Genomic DNA, 19,938 nt, shown 5'->3' with positions numbered 1-19,938 from the left:
TCAAGGGAGTTCACGAAATCTAGCTTTTTTATGACTACCGAGTTTGAAAATTTTATTTACCCTATTGTTCTATAATTATAAGCCATGTATGATATATTTTTGGAAAGAGGAAGAAACTAGTTATAGCATAAAAATGTAATCATGACGATATATTTTTTCTATAAAATTATAAAAAATTGATTTTCTTTTGTTTTAATTTTAATTGCTTACATACTAACACTTACATGATAATGCTGAGTCATCAAATGATCATATTCACGTTTTCATATCACTACACGATTGCCAAATACATTCACTTATATTTTCACACATTTAACACAACGTATTTCACTATGAATAATAACAAATCTCCATTATTCACAAACAAGAAAAAAAGCGCCATTTTGCGTCTTCCGCACTGAAAAGTTGAGACACTTTTTCACTGAGTATTCTTCAAATATCCCTAAAACCAATATCATAAACGTATTCTACGTAAAATTTCCAGTAATATACGTCTCAATTATCACTCATCTAATTATTCCTCTCGGCACGGGCTTTCACAATCCAAATATTCGTTGAACAAGACAAATGTCACAAACTATGGCCGATGACGCAACTCAATCAATGATTCACTTTTTTTTTTATTTTGTGGTTTTAGTCTTTATTGCCAGCGTCGGAGTCGTACCGATTCGAATTAAAAATGTATAAGGCATAGACAAATATTTTTTATACTGGAAACATTCACTTGTAAGCAGCTACAGGTGACCTTCAAAGTCATTGGCCGCGTTATGAACAGTCGTTGTTACGCAGGACGCTACAGTACAGTTTTAGTTATGAGCAACCGCCTGTACATAGGACGCGTCACGGGTTAATATAAATATTTATGAATATGAACAAGGTATAATACAATAATTTTTAATAAAGATAAACTCAAATTAAATAATTTATTAATTGGACGCTATTTACATATTAACGTACATAATAATTTTGATCAATAAATTTAACAATTCAATGAGATTAATTTAATTTCACTATAATATTCTTAATCTAGAGCATTATCACAAATAATCATAATTTACTTACAGTTAATTATAAATTTTTAGTAATACTAAATAACTAAAAATTATATAAAATAAAGGTAACAACTATGTTTTTTTTTATTATTTATTGAGGCTCACAGCCACAGGCCACAGCTAACAACACAGGTTTAAAAAAAAATACGGGTTGCACTCCGGGAGTGCCGGCAGAAGTGAAAACTAGATTATTAACGTTCAGCATGTTTGATATTTTGGAATGGTATCCGTCGCATGGAATATAAGGGCTAAAAAAAAATCCGTCTTACGCTTTTTCGATCAGGCCACGTGTCCTGACGCGAGTTTAAGATTTTATACCCAACGCCGCTAAAGAAGTTTTCACTTCAAAAAAGCCGGCCGAATTGATAACCTCGTCCATTTTTATGAAGTCGCTTAAAAAACATCAAACAAAGCATTTTATGTCCTACTTATTAATATTTTGTTGCCAACCTTAAAATAATAATTAGCTTGTATTTTTTTTTATATTACATAATATTTTTTGATAATACAACAATACGTTTCTGTTAGCAATTTAGGCTGAAACGAATCAATACATTTTTAAAATAAGTCAATGTTCATCTTTTATTATATTCATTAATAAATATCGAATTCAGTCATTTTACACTGAAAATGCGTAATAAATGTGGATTTATTTTATTAAGTCGTACAATATTACTATTATCCGGAACAGATAATCAAGACAAATACCGTATAATACTATCATTGAAAATAATAAATTAAATCTGAAGCTGTAGTGATATTTTGATATGGCAACATTTAAAAGCATATGATAGACATTAATCCATTTTTATCTTATATAAATAAGGAGTGTAGAGGTAAGAACGATTTTATGTGAAAATAAGAAAAAAACTGTTCTGTGTCAACTGTCAACACAACAAACAAGTCTACTGTGTATTGTTTAGTAAATATTTTTATTATATTACAAAAGGTTAACTCTTTTTTTAGCCTCTTACTAAACCACTTCAACAGATAAGTACATAAACACAGTTCATTTTACCTCTACACACCATCACACAAAATTGCTATTACAAAAAATTACAACCATTTTCAACATACTTAAAAATGTTCAACATGAGGGTACTTTATAATTTTCAATATGTGGGTACTGGGTACTTTAAAATTTTCAATATGAGGGTACTTAACAATTTTCAATATGTGGGTACTTACTTTATAATTTTCAATATGTGGGTACTTTAAAATTTTCAATATGAGGGTACTTCACATTTTCCATATGAGGGTACTTCTATCAAAGTGAAACTTCTTTATCGGGGTTGGACAAAAATTTAGTGTAACATTTTTGCGTTACGCCGTACGCGTGACATTTTTGCGTTACGCCATACTCGTGACATTTTTAAGGTCATAAAGAAGTTTCACTTCTTACGTGTGTACTCTAGTACACGCATACATTTTTTTTTAAACGTAGGTAGTTTTAATTATGCATCGAGTCGATAGGTGGTGTGGATCGACCGGGTGGTTCGTTGACCAGTCTCTGTCTCTCTCTGTACATGGACACCTGAATGTTCTGCAGCTGGTGGTAGCGGCAGACCTTGAGGGTACTGAACACTGCTAAACCCACCCAGAGGGCGAATAGAGCCCAGGCACCGAACTGTTTGACGTGGATAGTTATAAATTTGTTTAGGTAAAGGACAATTTTAATTTTTATAGCATTAAAATGCTTATCGTTAGCATTATTAAGATGCTATAAAAACATTAAAATACATTTTTAAAACATTTTTGACAGTTTTAAAAGATAAAAAATATACTTGAGGCAGGATTCGAACCCACGTTCTTCGTAAAATTATACTTTGTATTGTAACTAGATAGAACTTCATTTAAGGACATAAGTAAACTAAAATTGTTTTGCTAGTTGAACCGATTTTTTTTTTGTAATAAACACATACCTAACAATTAAAATAACGAAGGGTTTCGATAAGAAAAGTTTAAGCAGTTAATGAAGGTAAGTGTGTAAAATTTAACAATTTATTCTTCAGTTAATATACTTGTAATTAATAAATGCATTTTTCCAAAAAAAAAATACTTATTGCAATCTTACCTGTGCAGTACCAAGTTCTATGTAAAAGCCATGTGTAGAAATACTATCCTTTTTATCAATATCCTGGCCGGTCGCATCTTCACAACTAGAAACAAAATTATCAATGATAAATAATTTAGGTAATATCCAACTAAATCATTACAACAAAAATAACAGATGGATTTCTATTAGTATGATAATAGATTGCAATTACGAAGTATACCCTATAACCGTTTTTAAAGGCATGTGGTGTTAGCCTATAATTAATTGTTGCACTTGATATGTAAAATTGTATTTTTTTCCTTGTATGTCTATAAATAGTGTTAACAATTGTTGGCTATCCTTTTTAAATAAATAAATAAATCATTAATCTTTGTATTTAATTATCTAACGAAATAAACTGAAAACTACTTTATCGATAACTACTTAATCATATGTTAAATGATGTCAACCAAAAATATTCTGCTGCTCAAATACAAATAAACGAGCATATACAACAGGCAGATGACTTAATTAAGTTGAGTACTGAAAATATGGATCGCTTTGAGTCGCTGACCAATAAATATGTATGTCAGTGTTCAAAAAGTGACAATGAGCAAACGTCGCCCCATAAGCTTGACTGCACAGACATACATAGTGTAAAACCCGTGACAACAATTTCAACTAGAAAAACTAAACACCTTTCCGAGCAGGAAATTTTTGTGTTGTCAGATAATATTGGTCAGGGTTTTGGCGCTATGCTCAACAATTTAGGGCTTAAAGTCACTAATATTTGCACTCCTAACAGTTCATTTAATTATATAATCAAATCACTTGATCATTTCAGCTTTAATAAGAATAATATTGTAATTATACTATATGGAGATAGTTTAAATGTAAAAAATAAGGATATTGATGTAGGATTTCAAAAAATGTTGGAAATTAGTAGTAAGACTAAATGTAAATTTATGTTGTGTACATTGCCATACCTACCTGGTTTGACACAAGAACAAAATAGAATAATTCATAATATGAATTTAAAATTGTATAATGTAACAAATCATCATCGTGATGCATTTATTTACTTTGACATTAATTTGTGTATTAAATCTTTTACTTTGACAAAGAATACAGTGTATCTGCCATCTAGATATAAGCGAGAACTTGCTATGTTAATAGCATATAATATTAACCAGTCTGGTACATGTTCGGTATCAGACCCTGGATCTACTATAATTTTATGTAGTAGTAATTATATACACCAACCTAGTGTTGACAGAAAATCTAGCCCTAAGCTAGATTTAAACTAGTATATAAGACAACAGCTAAGCAGACCTTTTCTATTGTACATCAAAACATTCAAGGCTTGGCTAGCAAATTATTAGAAATAGAATTGTTTTTAAATCATAATAGTATTAAGGTTTTTTGTGTAACAGAACATTGGCTTAAACAATGTCAGTTGTTAATAAATATTGATAATTATAAATTAAAAAGTATATACTTCAGGACATATGCTATTCATGGAGGTTCTCTTATTTTTGTACATAATAGTGTAAAATGCAAAGAACGAACTGACATTGTTAGTCTTTCTGTAGAACAGACCATTGAACTGTCCTGTGTTGAACTGGAGCGTTACATTATTGTTTGCGTTTATAGACCCCCTTCCAGTGACTATAATATGTTTGAGACAGTCATGGAAGAAATATTAAAGCGTTTAAGTAGGAGTAAAAAAAAAGTTATAGTATGTGGTGATTTTAATATTGATATACTTTTACAAACACAAACGGCAACACGAATTGTTAATTTGTTTCAGTCATTTAATCTGTATAAACTTTTTAATGAACCCACACGAATTACACCTACTTCTGCAACCTGTATTGATAATATATACTGCGACTGCATCTGTTTAGAGAAAAATATTCTCAATACACTCACTTCGGATCACTGTGGCCAGAAAGTAGTTTTTGAATGGGATTGCTTACCTGAATTTAAAAGAATTAATGTTAGGCCTATAACTAAAAAAGGCATTAATAAATTTAGAGATAATATTAATAAAAACCTGCCCGTACTGAATGATCAATCCTGTCATAATAATCCTTGTGAAATGTTTAAAAATCTTTTTAATTTAGTTCATAATGAATTTGAAAAAATATTTAAAGTTAAATCTTTAAATATTACCAAGGATTTACCATTTAGTAAATGGGCGACACCTAGCATACATAGGTGTAGGATCGTTCTTTATGAGTTATATGGTATGAAGCAATATAATAAAGACCCATCTTTTCTTAGATATGTTAGAAATTACTCAAAAACTTTTAAAATTGTTTGTTTTACTGCGAAGCGTTTGTATATCAGAGATAAAATACGCGACTCGGATAATAAAGTTAAAACAGTTTGGTCTATTATTAATGGTGAAATGGGTAAAAGCAAATCAAGTAATACCATAAAACTTGTACATAATGGCATGGTTATTGACAAAAATGCTGATGTTGCGCTTGCTTTTGAAGATTTCTTTAGTAGTGTCCCTGCTAGCATTACTAATAATTTAAACTCGTCTTCAGTACTTGCAGAGACCTTTTTGAGGGACCATGTTGCGGGGTGCAGTACATTATTTCAATTGCGTCACGTAACTGCTAATGATATTGTTACAGCATTTAAGACACTTAATTTAAAAAACACTTGTGATCTTTGGGGAATGTCCGTAAATTTAGTTAATAATATAATAGAAAATATTGCAAACAATTTAGCTTTCATATTTAATAAGTGTTGTGACTATGGTACATTTCCTAATTTACTAAAGCTTAGTAAAGTTATACCTCTATTTAAGAAAGGCGATCAAGAAGACTGTAACAACTATAGACCTATCTCGATTTTACCAACATTAAGTAAGGTATTCGAAAAGTTAATATTAAACCAATTGACTAGTCACTTTGCTTCTAATAATTTGCTGCACACCAAACAGTTTGGTTTCACAAAGGGGCGCTCAACCACAGATGCTGGAGTTGCACTACTAACACATATATATAAGGCATGGGAAAACTCAAAAAATGCTTTGGGGATATTTTGTGACCTCTCCAAGGCATTTGACTGCGTTGAACATTGTACATTATTGCGTAAACTTAATCACTATGGGATTAAAGGACAAGCTCAGAACCTCATAGCCTCATACCTGCATGATAGGATACAAACTGTAGTTGTTAATGGAGAACGTTCTAGCGGTGCGTCAATTAACATTGGTGTTCCACAAGGATCTATTTTAGGACCCTTCTTGTTCTTGGTATATATCAATGATCTACCTTATTATTTACAGGATAGGTGTGAAATAGTTCTGTTTGCAGATGATACCTCATTAATATTCAATGTGGATAGGCATGACCCAAATGTTGACGAAGTGAACAGTACTCTTTTACACATATCCGACTGGTTTACTGCTAATAATTTATTATTAAATGCCAAAAAAACAACTTGTGTTGAATTTTTACTACCTAACGTTAAAAAGTTGAGCAGAAATATTACCTTGAACGGGGAGGTATTACACCCTACAGAATCGACTGTATTTCTTGGGTTAACATTGGACGAGAAACTACAGTGGGGAGCCCATGTCAACACCGCTGCAGGTAAGCTCAGTTCAGCAGCATATGCAGTCCGAAAGGTAAGGCATCTCACCGATGAAGATACAGCTAGATTGGTTTATTTCAGCTACTTTCATAGTATTATGTCCTATGGAATTCTACTATGGGGCAGGGCAGCAGATATAGAAACTATATTTATCTTACAGAAAAGAGCCATTCGCTCTATATATAATTTACGTGCTCGGGACTCACTAAGAGATCTCTTTAAGAATACTGGTATCCTTACTGTACCATCACAGTATATATTTAATAATATTTTGCATGTACACAAAAATGCCGACGTACACACAAGAGTAGGAGATAGACACTGTTATGGCACAAGGAACAGAAATAGAATTGAAATGCCATTTTTCCGATTAGCTAAAGTTAAAAATTCATTTATGGGTCAAGGTATACGCTTTTACAATAGAATTCCTCATAATATTAAAGAGTTTGGTAGTGCTAAATTTAAAACTTATGTAAAAAATATATTAGTTCAGAGAGCCTATTATAGCATTAAGGAATATATGGAAGATGAAAATCCATGGAGGGTTGTCGCGTAAGAACCACAGGACAGTTCTTTGGCATATTATGATATATTATGTAGTTAGATTTAAGTTACAGATTATGTAATATTGACAATATGATTTTAAAAGAGCAACTATGGAGTTTCTTGCCGGTTCTTCTCCATAGATACTGCTTTCCGAATCGGTGGTAAATGTTAAAAATACTTATGTAATGACGATTCGAAAGTGCTACTAAAAGTAGTCTAATTGAATAAATAAATGTTTGAGTTTGAGTTTGAGTTTGAGTTCGATTTAAGAAATTCTAAATTCTTGTATGTACCTTAAGAAAAATCATCTTTATGGCGAAATCCGAAACTTATAAGTAATATCGATAGATGTTGAAAGGAGTTATGAGGCCAATTTTGATAAAAAGTACGAATCAAATCCATTGATTTTGAAAAAAAAACATACCTACTCTACGATATTACACACCAATTATTGCTTAATCTCGTAACATAAACGCAATACTCATACTTATTGGGTTACAAATAGTCACAAAAAATTATTGAAAGAGCCTAAGGTAACATTTTAGTAACTTTTTAACCTTTAGCGCATATATACCTACATTTTTTTTTATATATTTAAAATCATTATTTTACCACCAAAAACCAACAGCCAAAGTGCAAACTAGGTCTTAAGATGTTTAACATTTTCACACCTAAACCATTGAACCAATTTTAAGACAATAGTTTAAAAAATTGTTTATGAATCCGTAAACCACCTTTTTCTAAAATAAATACACATTACTTACCTAGGAAACCGTTCAACTATATTCTGACACCAAGTCATGAAGCCGAGTGTGACGATCAGAGCTGCAGTGATGGCCAGCCCGCAGAAGATCACGCATCCCACTGCCTCTATGAAGGCTGAGAGGAACGAACTGTCTATGCCCTTGCATACAAATACTGATAACCTGTGGATAGAAAGATATTTATAAATATATTTAAATATTTGCACATGCGGATAGTGGGTAGAATGTATTAGCGCCTTAACATTGTAATAACACCTTTTTTGTAACTACATTCTGCCATTTTATGGTTTTCACACAAGAGAAATTTCTATGATTTTGTTAGCTATATTTATATATTTTAAAAGATTATTTAGTTTCTTATTAGTTCCTCTCAGTAGAAATTGCTGTTGCAGTAGAAATACTAATTATTTTTTTTTTTTTTTTTAATCTTTATTTTATTAACGAGGGTTTGATCAAACATGATCATGCCACCCTCATTGGCATTACAAAAAACAACTATCTACGCTTAATACCAAGATTAACAATTTTGTAAATAAATCTAGCTTCCTTTGAAGAAGGAAGCGCCAAAAAACATTAACATTGCCCAACAATCTAAGGTTCAACTCAGCAGCAGATCTCTCAGCCTCGTTCCGGACACACTCCACCATAATATGGTAAACATCCTCCACTATGTTACACACACTGCAATTGGGGGATGACGATTTACCCATCAGATATGTGAACATATTTAGTGGGATATGTCCAGAACGAAGTCTGAGAGCAATTACAATTTCAGATCTACTTAAATTGGAACTGGTAAACCAAGGATATTGCCAAATGTGCGGCTGAATGGTTTTATACCAAATCGCTTTCGATAACGATCTCTCGTCGAAATGCTCCTTCCACATCTGACCACAAAATTCTCGCAAACAATAGAAATAATCGGTGTGTAATGGCAGGCACGTGAATGGTACTCCTTCCGTAACTGCGGTCCTGGCAAGGGAATCAACTTTTTCATTGCCAGGAATACCCACGTGAGAAGGGATCCATTGTATCTTAATTGATTGATTACTATTGCAGGAACCATTCCACAGCATTTTCAAAATGCTGTAGGCAATCGGTGTGCCTCGAAAATTCGAGGTACATCGAGCCAGGTGATATATAGCACTTTTAGAGTCTGTTAATATAACAAATTTACCATCTCCCAATGAATTAATATATGTATCGGCGACGGCTGGATTTAAAAACTATGTGGGCTGGTTATATCCTCTATGTTGGGCGTCTTGGGTAACCTCGAGCATCAAAAGACATAAACGGAATCTAACACTGACAATCACTTATGAACTGAAATGAATACTTTATATAGCGAATCTAAACTCAAACTAATATAGAGACTGATATAGACTCGAACAGACAAGTCCGCTCGGCACGAGCTCCAACACTTGAATGCCCGTCCGCTACCACGGCCATGTCCAAGTGCACTTCGTGAGTCATGCGCTTGCGTTCGGTAATATCAGGGGGGGGGGGGATCTCCGACACGGCCATCTCTAACGATCACACGTCCTCGTGTGAGGTCTCTGCAAAGACTACATACTCACAGTATCCTGCTCGGCCATACTGATTCTTGTCAACCATTTTAGGTCGTCATTAAAACAAACAATAATCATTATTCATCAATCAGCGCTGCACCAACAGCTCTCCTCGATTTCGTACCTACGAAACGAGAATAGCTATGAATAACGTCGCACCAACGACTCATGGCGATTTCGCACCAACGAAACGAACACAACACTGAATAATGTTAATACAATGACTCACCGCAATTTCGCACCAACGAAACAAATAAAGCACGGAACATCGTCGCTACAACGACACACCACAATTTCGCACCAACGAAATGAGGCTAACATTGAATAACGTCGCTACAACGACTCATCTCGCGTTCGCAACAACGAAAACAAGGATATCTCAAAAGGTCGTCGCTACAACGACTCATCTCGCTTTTACACCAACGAAAGCAAGGATAGCCCGTCGCTACAACGACATTTCTCGTGAACGCACCAACGTATCGAAAAACAAGACAAGAGACAAATGGCAACTGCATCTACTACCACTCAACCACAGCACTCAACAAACGGCACTACAATGCATTACAAAATCCAGATAAAGCATTTTACATCTCCCCTTTTACACAAAGCTATTACGTCATTTTAACTACTACCACTACTAGCTACTACTAATAACCTCATGGTCGGATATTTTCCTGACTCTGTTGTGAGGATTTTGGAATTTAATGATTTGAAGTGGTAACTATCATTATACCTCAACAATTTTAAGCGTACCCTTCAACTTCATGTCAAGCTTGCTTTGATTTATTTCCTCAATTTCGAAAATAAGATTATCACCAACATTAAATTTCCATTTAGAGAAGCTTTACTTTTATCATAACTTGATCGACTTCATTATCAATTACAGACATTAACCCCAAAGTCTCCTTTAACAAATAATAGCTCCTTCAGCTATCTAGCTTTTGTAACACGGTTTATAGTGAAGTCCATTGCCAGTCATACGTCACCTAACGTATCTTGACAATATCGATGTTTGCTAGACTCTACTGCTATGTCTAGCAGTGAACAACCAAAGGCTCATGATGTTGATGATGATGACGATGACGACTTCCATGTTCAGCAGTGACAACGAAAGGCAGATGATGTTGACGATGACGATGATGATGACTTCCATGTCCAGCAGTGTACTGCAAAAGCATTATGTTGCATTATGTTGACGATGACGCCATGTCCAGTAGTGGACTATATCGATGACGATGATGAATGATGACTGTCATGAGCACACCTTTTCAGCGTACTCGTCACGATCTACCTGATCATTAACACCACTACCCCCAGTGGAGACTACATCTTAATGTAACTTTATCATTTTTTTACAAAATAACTGAGAAAACATTTACTTTCTAAGCACCTGCCAGATTATCAATAATACTGGCTAGTTATCAAAACAAATTAACACTGGCCTCTAGTGCCGTTATACTACTTCTAGTACTACTAAACCACTCTACACATTTTTAAAGTAATAGAGCAAAACATATCGGGTGAAAGACTCAATTAGACTTAAACATACTCCTTTACATCATTCTTCCCACTAAGTTTCCCCTGTAGCATCAATGTGCACGAAATACTAACTCAAGAGTTCTGCCTGAATTCTACCTGAGCTAGGCTTAGAGATTTAGCAAGTGATAAGGTTGACAACGAACTTACGCACGAACTTAGACATGTAACCCAGATGCATGACTACATCGTGGATATTATGTACCACTGATCTTTTACCATTTTATCTGCACCTTGACAAATAATTTGCAACCTTACCGCATATGTCTTCCAGACAACAGTAATAACTCAACATGTAACAACTCATTCTGCACGTCCAAGTGCCTCTCATGGTCCTGGCAGCCAGTCAACGGAAAGCTCAGCTAGCTTGACTCGATTCTGCCCCACACAATTTGGAATAAACGAAATACATACTGTGACAGCGAATGTGCATTGCGCGAAACTCTAAAGGCAACCAACCTCCTTTATACTAGCTCCCTTTATCTCTGTCATGAATGATATTAGAGTCGATAGACTGGAGACAGACCCTCTCTACCTGTGAACACGTGAAGACACTCCTCTGCTTTTTACTAAACGGCTCCCACCGAAGTGCAATCAGTCACCACTGCAAACTTGCAAACCTGTAAATAATACCTGAAGTGCATAACTGCATTAACCACTGCTATGCTGCTGCAACTTAAACTACGGTCTCGTGTGCATGGGAGTAAAACCTGGTCTCTAAGGCAGTAGTTCTACGTCTGTAGTAAGCAACTGGATGCTACTACCGTCATGTTTCCATATCAGTTCAGTACCACATCCATCCGCGCTCGCATCTATGTGAACTGCGGTCATACACCATAAGAATAGGCTGTGATGTTAAAAGACTAATAAACGTTCGACTGATTAGCTCATGTGATGATGAGTAATCACTAATCAATTTTACTTCCCTTGTAACTTGTAAGCATAAACAATAGTGCTATAATTTAAGAAAACTGTTAATAAACTAACAGAACTAAGAAGCTGTATAAGCTATGTAATTGTACATCCTTAATGACAAAAGTGTTCAACACTACGGTTTCAAAATTTACATTTGGATAGGTTTAAAGAAGATAATACCTTCCTCAAAGCACTCACTCCACTCCTTACTACAATCCGGAAGCGTACCTTGTTCCACGAGAGAAGCTAACCAGATTAGCTACTTGTTTTCACTTATCCAGCTGTTAAAAACTCATTGATTTGTTATGCAACCTGCTGCTCGTTCAACGCACAAAACTCCTTAGAACAGACACATTTCAACAGCTGTAACTCAGATGGTAAATTAGTGCTAATAATACACTAAAACACAACACATTGAAATTCTCTAATTGAAATTCACGCCTCTGCATGTTGGACTTATGTCCCTAATCTCTATGGTACCTATCTCTCTTCTATCGGTACCAGTGTATAATAGAGAGAAACTCAATTAACTAAGCAACACGCTTCAATAAGATGAAATTATTGTATTGTCACTATTCCTTAGTAAATGTACACAGTGTGAACTAAATCTGTCTCATTAAAGTAGGTAGTTCAAAATCGATCGATCGATCCGTTACATACGAACAATAAAGGAAGCCAATGTAAGCGTGATAAAAATCAAAACAATTTGTCGTATCAGACTTGTTACAAATAAGAACATTATTACGCAATAATGTAACACATTAGAATATCACACATGTAAACTTTGTGTTTAATTTCTCAACCTAATAAGCTAGCATCGCTATCATAATAATGATTAGGCACAACACAAATTAAAATTACTAAAAAGTAATCGCCTATTGTAACTTGCCATAAACCTTGTTATGAACTGTCTACAATATGATCAGAAATTAATGTTATTATTAAAAACGCTTACTAGTCAATTTGCTACTAGCAATTATATCTCTGATAAGGATACACTCAGTACCTACCAAGAAACAAAACTAAACATGACTCACAGTTGTCCATAAGTTTGCCACACGGCACGTGTTGACTCAATGATTGCGCTCAGGCAACGTGGATGTACCTGACCTGCTGGTTTTCGGTGATTCTATGCCTAGTGCAATCATTAGCACCTTATCCGCTCGTGCACTCCGATGCAAAGTGGCCAGACACGCCACACATGAAACAAATGACTCGGGATGGTTAAACCCTGCACTAAGAGGACTGCTGATCCGTCGCGCGCCCTCCATCTGCCGTCTGCGAATGGCATTCACACGCAGGTCTCCTACAAACTTATTGATAGCACACAGTCAGCGAAGCAGCCCTGTTACGCCTCGCACTTGTCCTGTAAATGTCACTAATTTGCGGAGCCCTTCACCGCATAAAGACGGCTGCCCTGAGCTCTCGCTGCAGCAATCCCCGGCAACAATCTCAGTAGTAGCAAGGGCCACACGCTGCAAACGCTTGTCAAACCGTGAAACACGCGACAACACGGTTGAAGTGGCAACTTCCTTCACGCTCACATATCGCCAAGAAGCCACTGACGCACACAACCCGGCGACACACACCGACAGGCACTCACGTCGCTTGGCTCGCCACCCTGCAAGTTAACACAAGCAGCCGCAGCGGGCTCAACATAGTCACATTACGCTACACAATACGGTAACAATTCTCCTTACTGTGTCCCCTGCTACCAGAAAATAAATTAAGAGACATGATAGACACTGCAAAGCACTTTAACGCATCATAAATAGCAAATAGTAACAAATAATAACTTTAACGGCTTTTTTCAAAACACAGATCAACGGATAATGGCATTACATAACGCACGTTGTTGTTCCACTTGTTGTATGTTGTAAGCACTCACCGGTTTTCTTATGGCTACGATTAAACGTCGCACGATACTATTTGCACCTCCAAAATAATTTTATAACGTGTCTACATTACCACATGACGATTGTAAAAATCACGTTTATTCTTTGTGCTCAAAGCAATCCCGCTTCTGATATCGGCGACGGCTGGATTTAAAAACTATGTGGGCTGGTTATATCCTCTATGTTGGGCGTCTTGGGTAACCTCGAGCATCAAAAGACATAAACGGAATCTAACACTGACAATCACTTATGAACTGAAATGAATACTTTATATAGCGAATCTAAACTCAAACTAATATAGAGACTGATATAGACTCGAACAGACAAGTCCGCTCGGCACGAGCTCCAACACTTGAATGCCCGTCCGCTACCACGGCCATGTCCAAGTGCACTTCGTGAGTCATGCGCTTGCGTTCGGTAATATCAGGGGGGGGGGGGGATCTCCGACATATGAAATAGCTTCTGCAATAGCAATCAGTTCAACGTGCATGATAGAAATTGAAAAATTAATGTGCAACTGAACGGAGCAGTTCAACTGAGGATCATAAATAGCTAGGCCGCATGAGTTGCCCAGTTTCGAGCCATCTGTGTAAATATGATAGAAATCTGAGTAATTGGAATTTAAATACTCTATCGCGAGTTGTTTTAACATTTGAGGCTGATATCTCATTTTTGATTTATTAATACCCCTGATTTCCAGTTCCAACACATCCCAAAGATCCACATTGCTGACCCAAGTTTGTAAAGTAAACATATCCAACTGATTGCTAGAATGCATAGGCTTTTCCTTTAACAAATCATGAACCAAGGCTAACAAAGGAGTATTACGGCGGGCCCAATAACCGTTTTTACAAAGACTACTCAACTCATTTATGATATCAACTATATTATTATCATAAAAAGCTTTGCTTTTTAGCCAATACTTGCCAGCTAAATAATATCTACGCACCCTTAGGGGAGGAAGAGATAACTCATTCTCCATAACATGTATAGCCGTTGATTTAATAAAACCACCTATAACTCGCATGCATTGATTTTGTATCTTATCCAGAATACTTAAATTAGTTTTACAGCTATTACCATATAGAACACACGCGTAGTCTAACTTACTTCGAATCATTGCAATATAAATGTGTCTTAACATAATTGGATGAATGCCCCAATCCGACCCAGCGATCACTTTGAAAAAATTTAACAACTTGAAGCATTTTTCTTTGACATATTTTATATGAGTGAACCAGCGCAAAGATCGGTCAAGCCACACCCCTAAATATTTTACGCTATCAACAGACTGTATTGGGATACCTTCAATGAAAAGATTAATAGACTCTCTACGCCAACCCCTTTTGAATATGCAAAATTTTGTTTTATGGATCGAAATGTCCAAACCAATAGCACACAATAGTTCGACTAATTTATCCAATGCTCTCTGTAAGTGAAATCTTCCATACTCCGCGCTACGGCAATTAATAAAAAGAACAAAATCGTCTGCGTACTGTGAAATAGACACATTATTTATATTTTTACAAATATCTATGGTAACAATATTAAAAAGGAGTGGAGAAAGAGGGTCTCCTTGGGCTAGGCCGCAAGAGGTAGATCTTCGAAGAGAAAAGTAATTAGATCTAATTTCCAAGCGTCTGTCCTTCAAAAAATTCCAAATATATCGACATATTTTGGGGCTAACTCCTAACTTTTGCATAATTCCAATCAAACTTAATACATCGACATTATTATATGCGTTATTTATATCTACAAATGTAGCGAGGCAAATATCATTTCGAGAAAAGCCCATTTGTATTCGCGAAACTAAGTTACTTAAATTATCAAGAGTAGAACGGCATCTGCGAAACCCAACAGTATTAGGAGAGAAAAAATTGTTTCTTTCGATATACCACTCTAAGCGTTTAAGAAGAATATTATGAAAAACTTTGCAGAGGCACGAAATAAGCGATATAGGACGAAGGGAACTAGTACTTTGATCATTTCGACCGGGTTTTGGAATAGGTACAATCGTGATATCTCGCCATTGTAATGGTACAAAGCCAAAGGAATAAAAAACATTAAAAAACTTCAGTAAAACTCGATGTCCATTTTCAGGTAAATGAGCCAGCATAGAGTATGAAATATTATCACTTCCTGGTGTCGAGTCCTTATGACGCATACAAGACTTTAATTCCTGCATGGAAATTTGGTTGTCCAAAATAGTCATGCCAGCGTCAAAAATAGGATCCTTAGGGACGGCCGAGTCGGGTGTCAAATTCTGTAAGAGATTATCGGCACTCTCTTTATCGACACAAGGGCGCGATGTGTTGATGCCTTTCAACCAGCTTATCTTATGCCACATTTCACCTAACTTAGACTGGCCATCAATAGAAGAGTAAAAATCGTGGCGTGACCGATTTTGCGCTTCCCGTATCAAGCGTTGAGATTCGCGGACTTTAGTTTGTAACTTTGCAAAATTATGTGGAGTCGGGTTGCGGCGAAAAGTGGAAAGAGCTAACCGTCGATCTGCTACACACTTTGATAAGATTACATTCCAGTAAGGTTTCGGTTTGAAACTACTTGCTGGATTGTGACTTAGCTTAACAAATGGAATATACAAATCGGCAGCTAAATTAATAGAGTTAATAAAGTTATTATACATCGATTGAGGATCTTCATTAGAAAATACCCAGTGATCAAATTCTTTTTCTAAAAACAATGTATAAGACGACCAGTCCGCGTTTTTAAAATTACGGCGCAGAGTATAATGCCCTCGTGTGTTATCCCATTGCGAAGTTATTTTAATGATAAGATGATCGCTACCTAAATTTTCACTTAAGGTGGACCATTTCAACTTCAAAGCTATATCGGTAGAAGCCAGGGATATATCCGGCGAGGACTGTTGCAAATTATTATTAACAAGTTTTAAACGCGTGGGAGTGTTACAATTATTCAACGTAATGAGATTACTATCCAAAATAGCGTCCTGAATATTAATGCCACGCGTGTCTATTTTATTTGACCAGTTTGTATTATGTGCGTTAAAATCGCCTAATAACACACATTTCTTATCAAAATTACTAAAAAGAAGATCCCAATCTGATTTATTTGTATTTATCGAAGGGGGACAATATATGGACGCAACATATTTTATACCCTCACAATTAAATATCTCAATAGCTACAATTTCAATACCCGACCTTATATTAGTTAAGTCACATTTTAAAGTTGCTCTAACTGACCGGTGAACGATTAAAGCAACACCACCATACCCGTCACACCTATCTTTACGGAAAATATTGTAGCCACTTACTCTTAACTCACTCTCAGGCTCTAACCATGTCTCATTAACAGCAGCAATGTGAATCTTTTCTTGGTTCAGTAACTGTTCTAATGCCTTAGCTTTTGGGCGAATACTCTGAGCATTCCATTGTATCATATTTAGCTTTATTTTGTTTTTAGTTACAGACATTTGTAATATTCAATAAATCAATAACATACTGTAAGATTGGCCAATCAGAAATATTTTCCACAATTACAAGCATTACCCATTCAATACAACTTCTAATCACACTTTGCACTTTAGTTTTAAATGTGGCTCCTTTCAGGAAGATTATGTCCTTTAACCTGCTTAAAAGCTCACTGAACTTAACGTCTTTCTTCTCCTTATTCTCTTTTGTATTCTTTACTTCTGATTCTTCTACTTTTGAGGACGTTTCAACATCCATAAACTCTTTAAAAATATTTGTCCTTTTTGGTGTATGAGAAAAGCTTCTACTCCTTCTGCTCTTCGATAGAAATGAGTCTTTGACGACATCCGCGTACGTTGACCTCCGACTTGGCGTTACCTGAATAGATTCAACAGGCAGAACCTCAAATGAATTACCGTCGACGTATTCATTTATGGGGAAATAATCTTCATTATCAGCAGAGTGTGAGACCTTATTTTTAGTAGAATCCGACGGAACGTAGAGAGAAAGTGCTCTTCTATAGGTACAATTATACTCCGCCATCAACTCTCTAAGCTTTCTTTCTTTTTGGTAAGACGGACAAGAACGAAACAAAGACATATGTTTTCCTCCACAATTAGCACACTTGAATGTTGATGTATCACAGTTAGGATGGTTCTCAGAACATTTTGGACATACTACTTTTGAGGACACACATTTGCTTTTAGTATGTCCAAGCTTCCAGCAGCGCGTACATTGTGATACGGGAAATACGTAAGGGTCTACTTTGATTCGCAATCCATCTACCGATATATAGGGTGGGCGGTAAGAACCTTTAAAACAAATGCGAATGGATTCGCACGACTTCCATCCTGAACTCTCGCTACTACTTCGGCGGGAAAGTCTGTGAACGGAAAATACCTCGCCCGGTTCTGGACACGAAATATTTTTAATAATCTCTTCTTCTTTTAAATCCAAATCTACATCTTTTATAACGCCATACGAAAAATTAACTTCCATAGCCCTTTGAATTCTCCACCCCATTTCTTGAAACTTTTTAGACTTTTCAAGTTTTTCCACCATCTTCTCGTTACACACGTCAACCCTAATTCTATAGGGGTTTATATATTTAACACTCTCAACATCCAAAATATCTTCACCGCTAAATAATTTAGCTAAAGAAAACTGCTTCGGTAAAATTTCTTTTGAAGAAATATAAACTTGAAGTTTATCCTCCACAATCTTAGTTTTGCATCTTTTTTCTTTTCTTTGAATTAAATTCCAATCATCCTCATCCCTCCCTCTTTTATTTGGTTTATGCTCACCAATAGTTTTCTTCGGCGTCTCAGAACAAACTTGTATGTCTTCTGAGGTATCGTCAAGTTCCTCGTGACAATTTGAGTGGTTTAAATTAGTAATATTAACGCTTTCGCGCTCAGAATGGATTAGATTATCAGTATCCATTATTTAATTCAAAGGCCGACGCGCGGCTGCCGCAGGTAGAAACCTAACGGTAACCGCGGTGAGCCGATACCGCACGCGATGACTCAGTACGCAACTTATTACGATGTACGCGTTCACCTCGATCGAGTGACGAACCGAGACTGAAATACTAATTACTGGAGAGCTTTTTTGTTTGAATGCGCTAATCTCATCAACTACTGGTCCGATTTGAAAAATTCTTTCGATGTTAGATTGTCCATGTATCTAGGAAGGCTATAGGCTATATTATATCATCACGCTAAGACCAACAGGGGCGGAACACTGCGGGTAAAACCACACAGCACAGCTAGTGATTAATAAAAGTGTTTTTAATATGTTTTTTTTTTTTCAAATTCAGAAAAATATTACTATAACATTCAATAAATAGCTGTTAGAAATAATAGTAGAAACTGAAAAATAATAAAAACTGAATGTGTATCCTGTTTCATTTTATTAAAATAATATAACAAAATGTTAAATATTTTTCATTTCCCTTTACCATATAGCCACATATTATGATTTACATTACAAAACTATAATATTATGTGTTTACCTGTATATCTGAATGCAGCACACAATAAACATGAGAATACCAACAACAATAACATAGTTGCAATAGGCTCGGGACGCCCACATCACCAGCAGCTGCCCGTCTTCCTCTTGCCAAGTGCCCTTCGAGAATAGAAGACAGTGGCCACTGAAAATTCCAAAATTAAACATTTCATGGCGGCTCTACAAGAGCTTACAAGAACTATTTCAACAATATAATATATAGTAAAACATACTCCAAAAAGTAAAAACTACTATATTAACTATTTTAGCTAGCACACACACTTTTGGTAAAATATAAAATAATGCGTTGAAATTTACCTGAATTCATCTTGGTGCATACTCAAAGGTACAATAATACATAACGACAATATGAGGCCAAAAACATAGCCAGCTATTTGACTTAATAGCAATACATTCGTTAATGCCATTTTTGTATAAAATCAACCACCTTTGTTAATTTTCTCAACAGTAAATAAAAATATAAATCACAAACTACGTAAATATGTCAATTTTCCAGTGGGCCGTCGTCCGTCAGGCGTCAATA

At 35.5% G+C, this 19,938-nt stretch overlaps 1 protein-coding gene across 2 annotated transcripts; it reads right to left on the bottom strand.

The window, feature by feature from the left end:
* Positions 1-1,954: 1,954 nt before the first annotated feature.
* LOC149480755 (transmembrane protein 179) lies at positions 1,955-19,930 on the bottom strand. 2 transcript variants are annotated; one of them, XM_089706352.1, is made up of 6 exons: positions 19,713-19,930; positions 19,396-19,539; positions 8,013-8,174; positions 3,127-3,211; positions 2,471-2,679; positions 1,955-2,313 (listed from the first exon to the last, which is right to left on the bottom strand). In XM_089706352.1, exons 1-5 carry the CDS (start codon positions 19,820-19,822, stop codon positions 2,503-2,505), a joined length of 678 nt encoding a protein of 225 aa, XP_089562478.1. In that variant the 5' UTR covers positions 19,823-19,930; the 3' UTR covers positions 1,955-2,313; positions 2,471-2,502. The 2 variants fall into 2 exon arrangements, with proteins under 2 accessions (XP_089562478.1, XP_089562479.1); XM_089706353.1 differs by having other exon boundaries at positions 1,955-2,316; positions 2,479-2,679.
* Between the last annotated feature and the right edge of the window lie 8 nt (positions 19,931-19,938).

The sequence above is a fragment of the Colias philodice genome, chromosome 18 (assembly GCF_061535455.1).
Source record: "Colias philodice isolate Cphi_HAF_F1 chromosome 18, ilColPhil1 Martin Lab GWU primary, whole genome shotgun sequence".
In the NCBI taxonomy this organism is placed as follows: domain Eukaryota; kingdom Metazoa; phylum Arthropoda; class Insecta; order Lepidoptera; family Pieridae; genus Colias; species Colias philodice.
Note: the sequence above shows the minus strand (reverse complement) of the source record. Positions and strands in the feature narration are given on the sequence as shown.

Excerpts from the sequence above, each read along its gene's own strand:
- LOC149480755 (XM_089706352.1), bottom strand. The coding sequence starts at position 19,822 with ATGGCATTAACGAATGTATTGCTATTAAGTCAAATAGCTGGCTATGTT. Across the intron at positions 19,540-19,712 it reads ATGCACCAAGATGAATTCAG|TGGCCACTGTCTTCTATTCT; the intron begins GTAAATTTCAAC and ends TGGAATTTTCAG. Across the intron at positions 2,680-3,126 it reads TAGAACTTGGTACTGCACAG|TTCGGTGCCTGGGCTCTATT; the intron begins GTAAGATTGCAA and ends CACGTCAAACAG.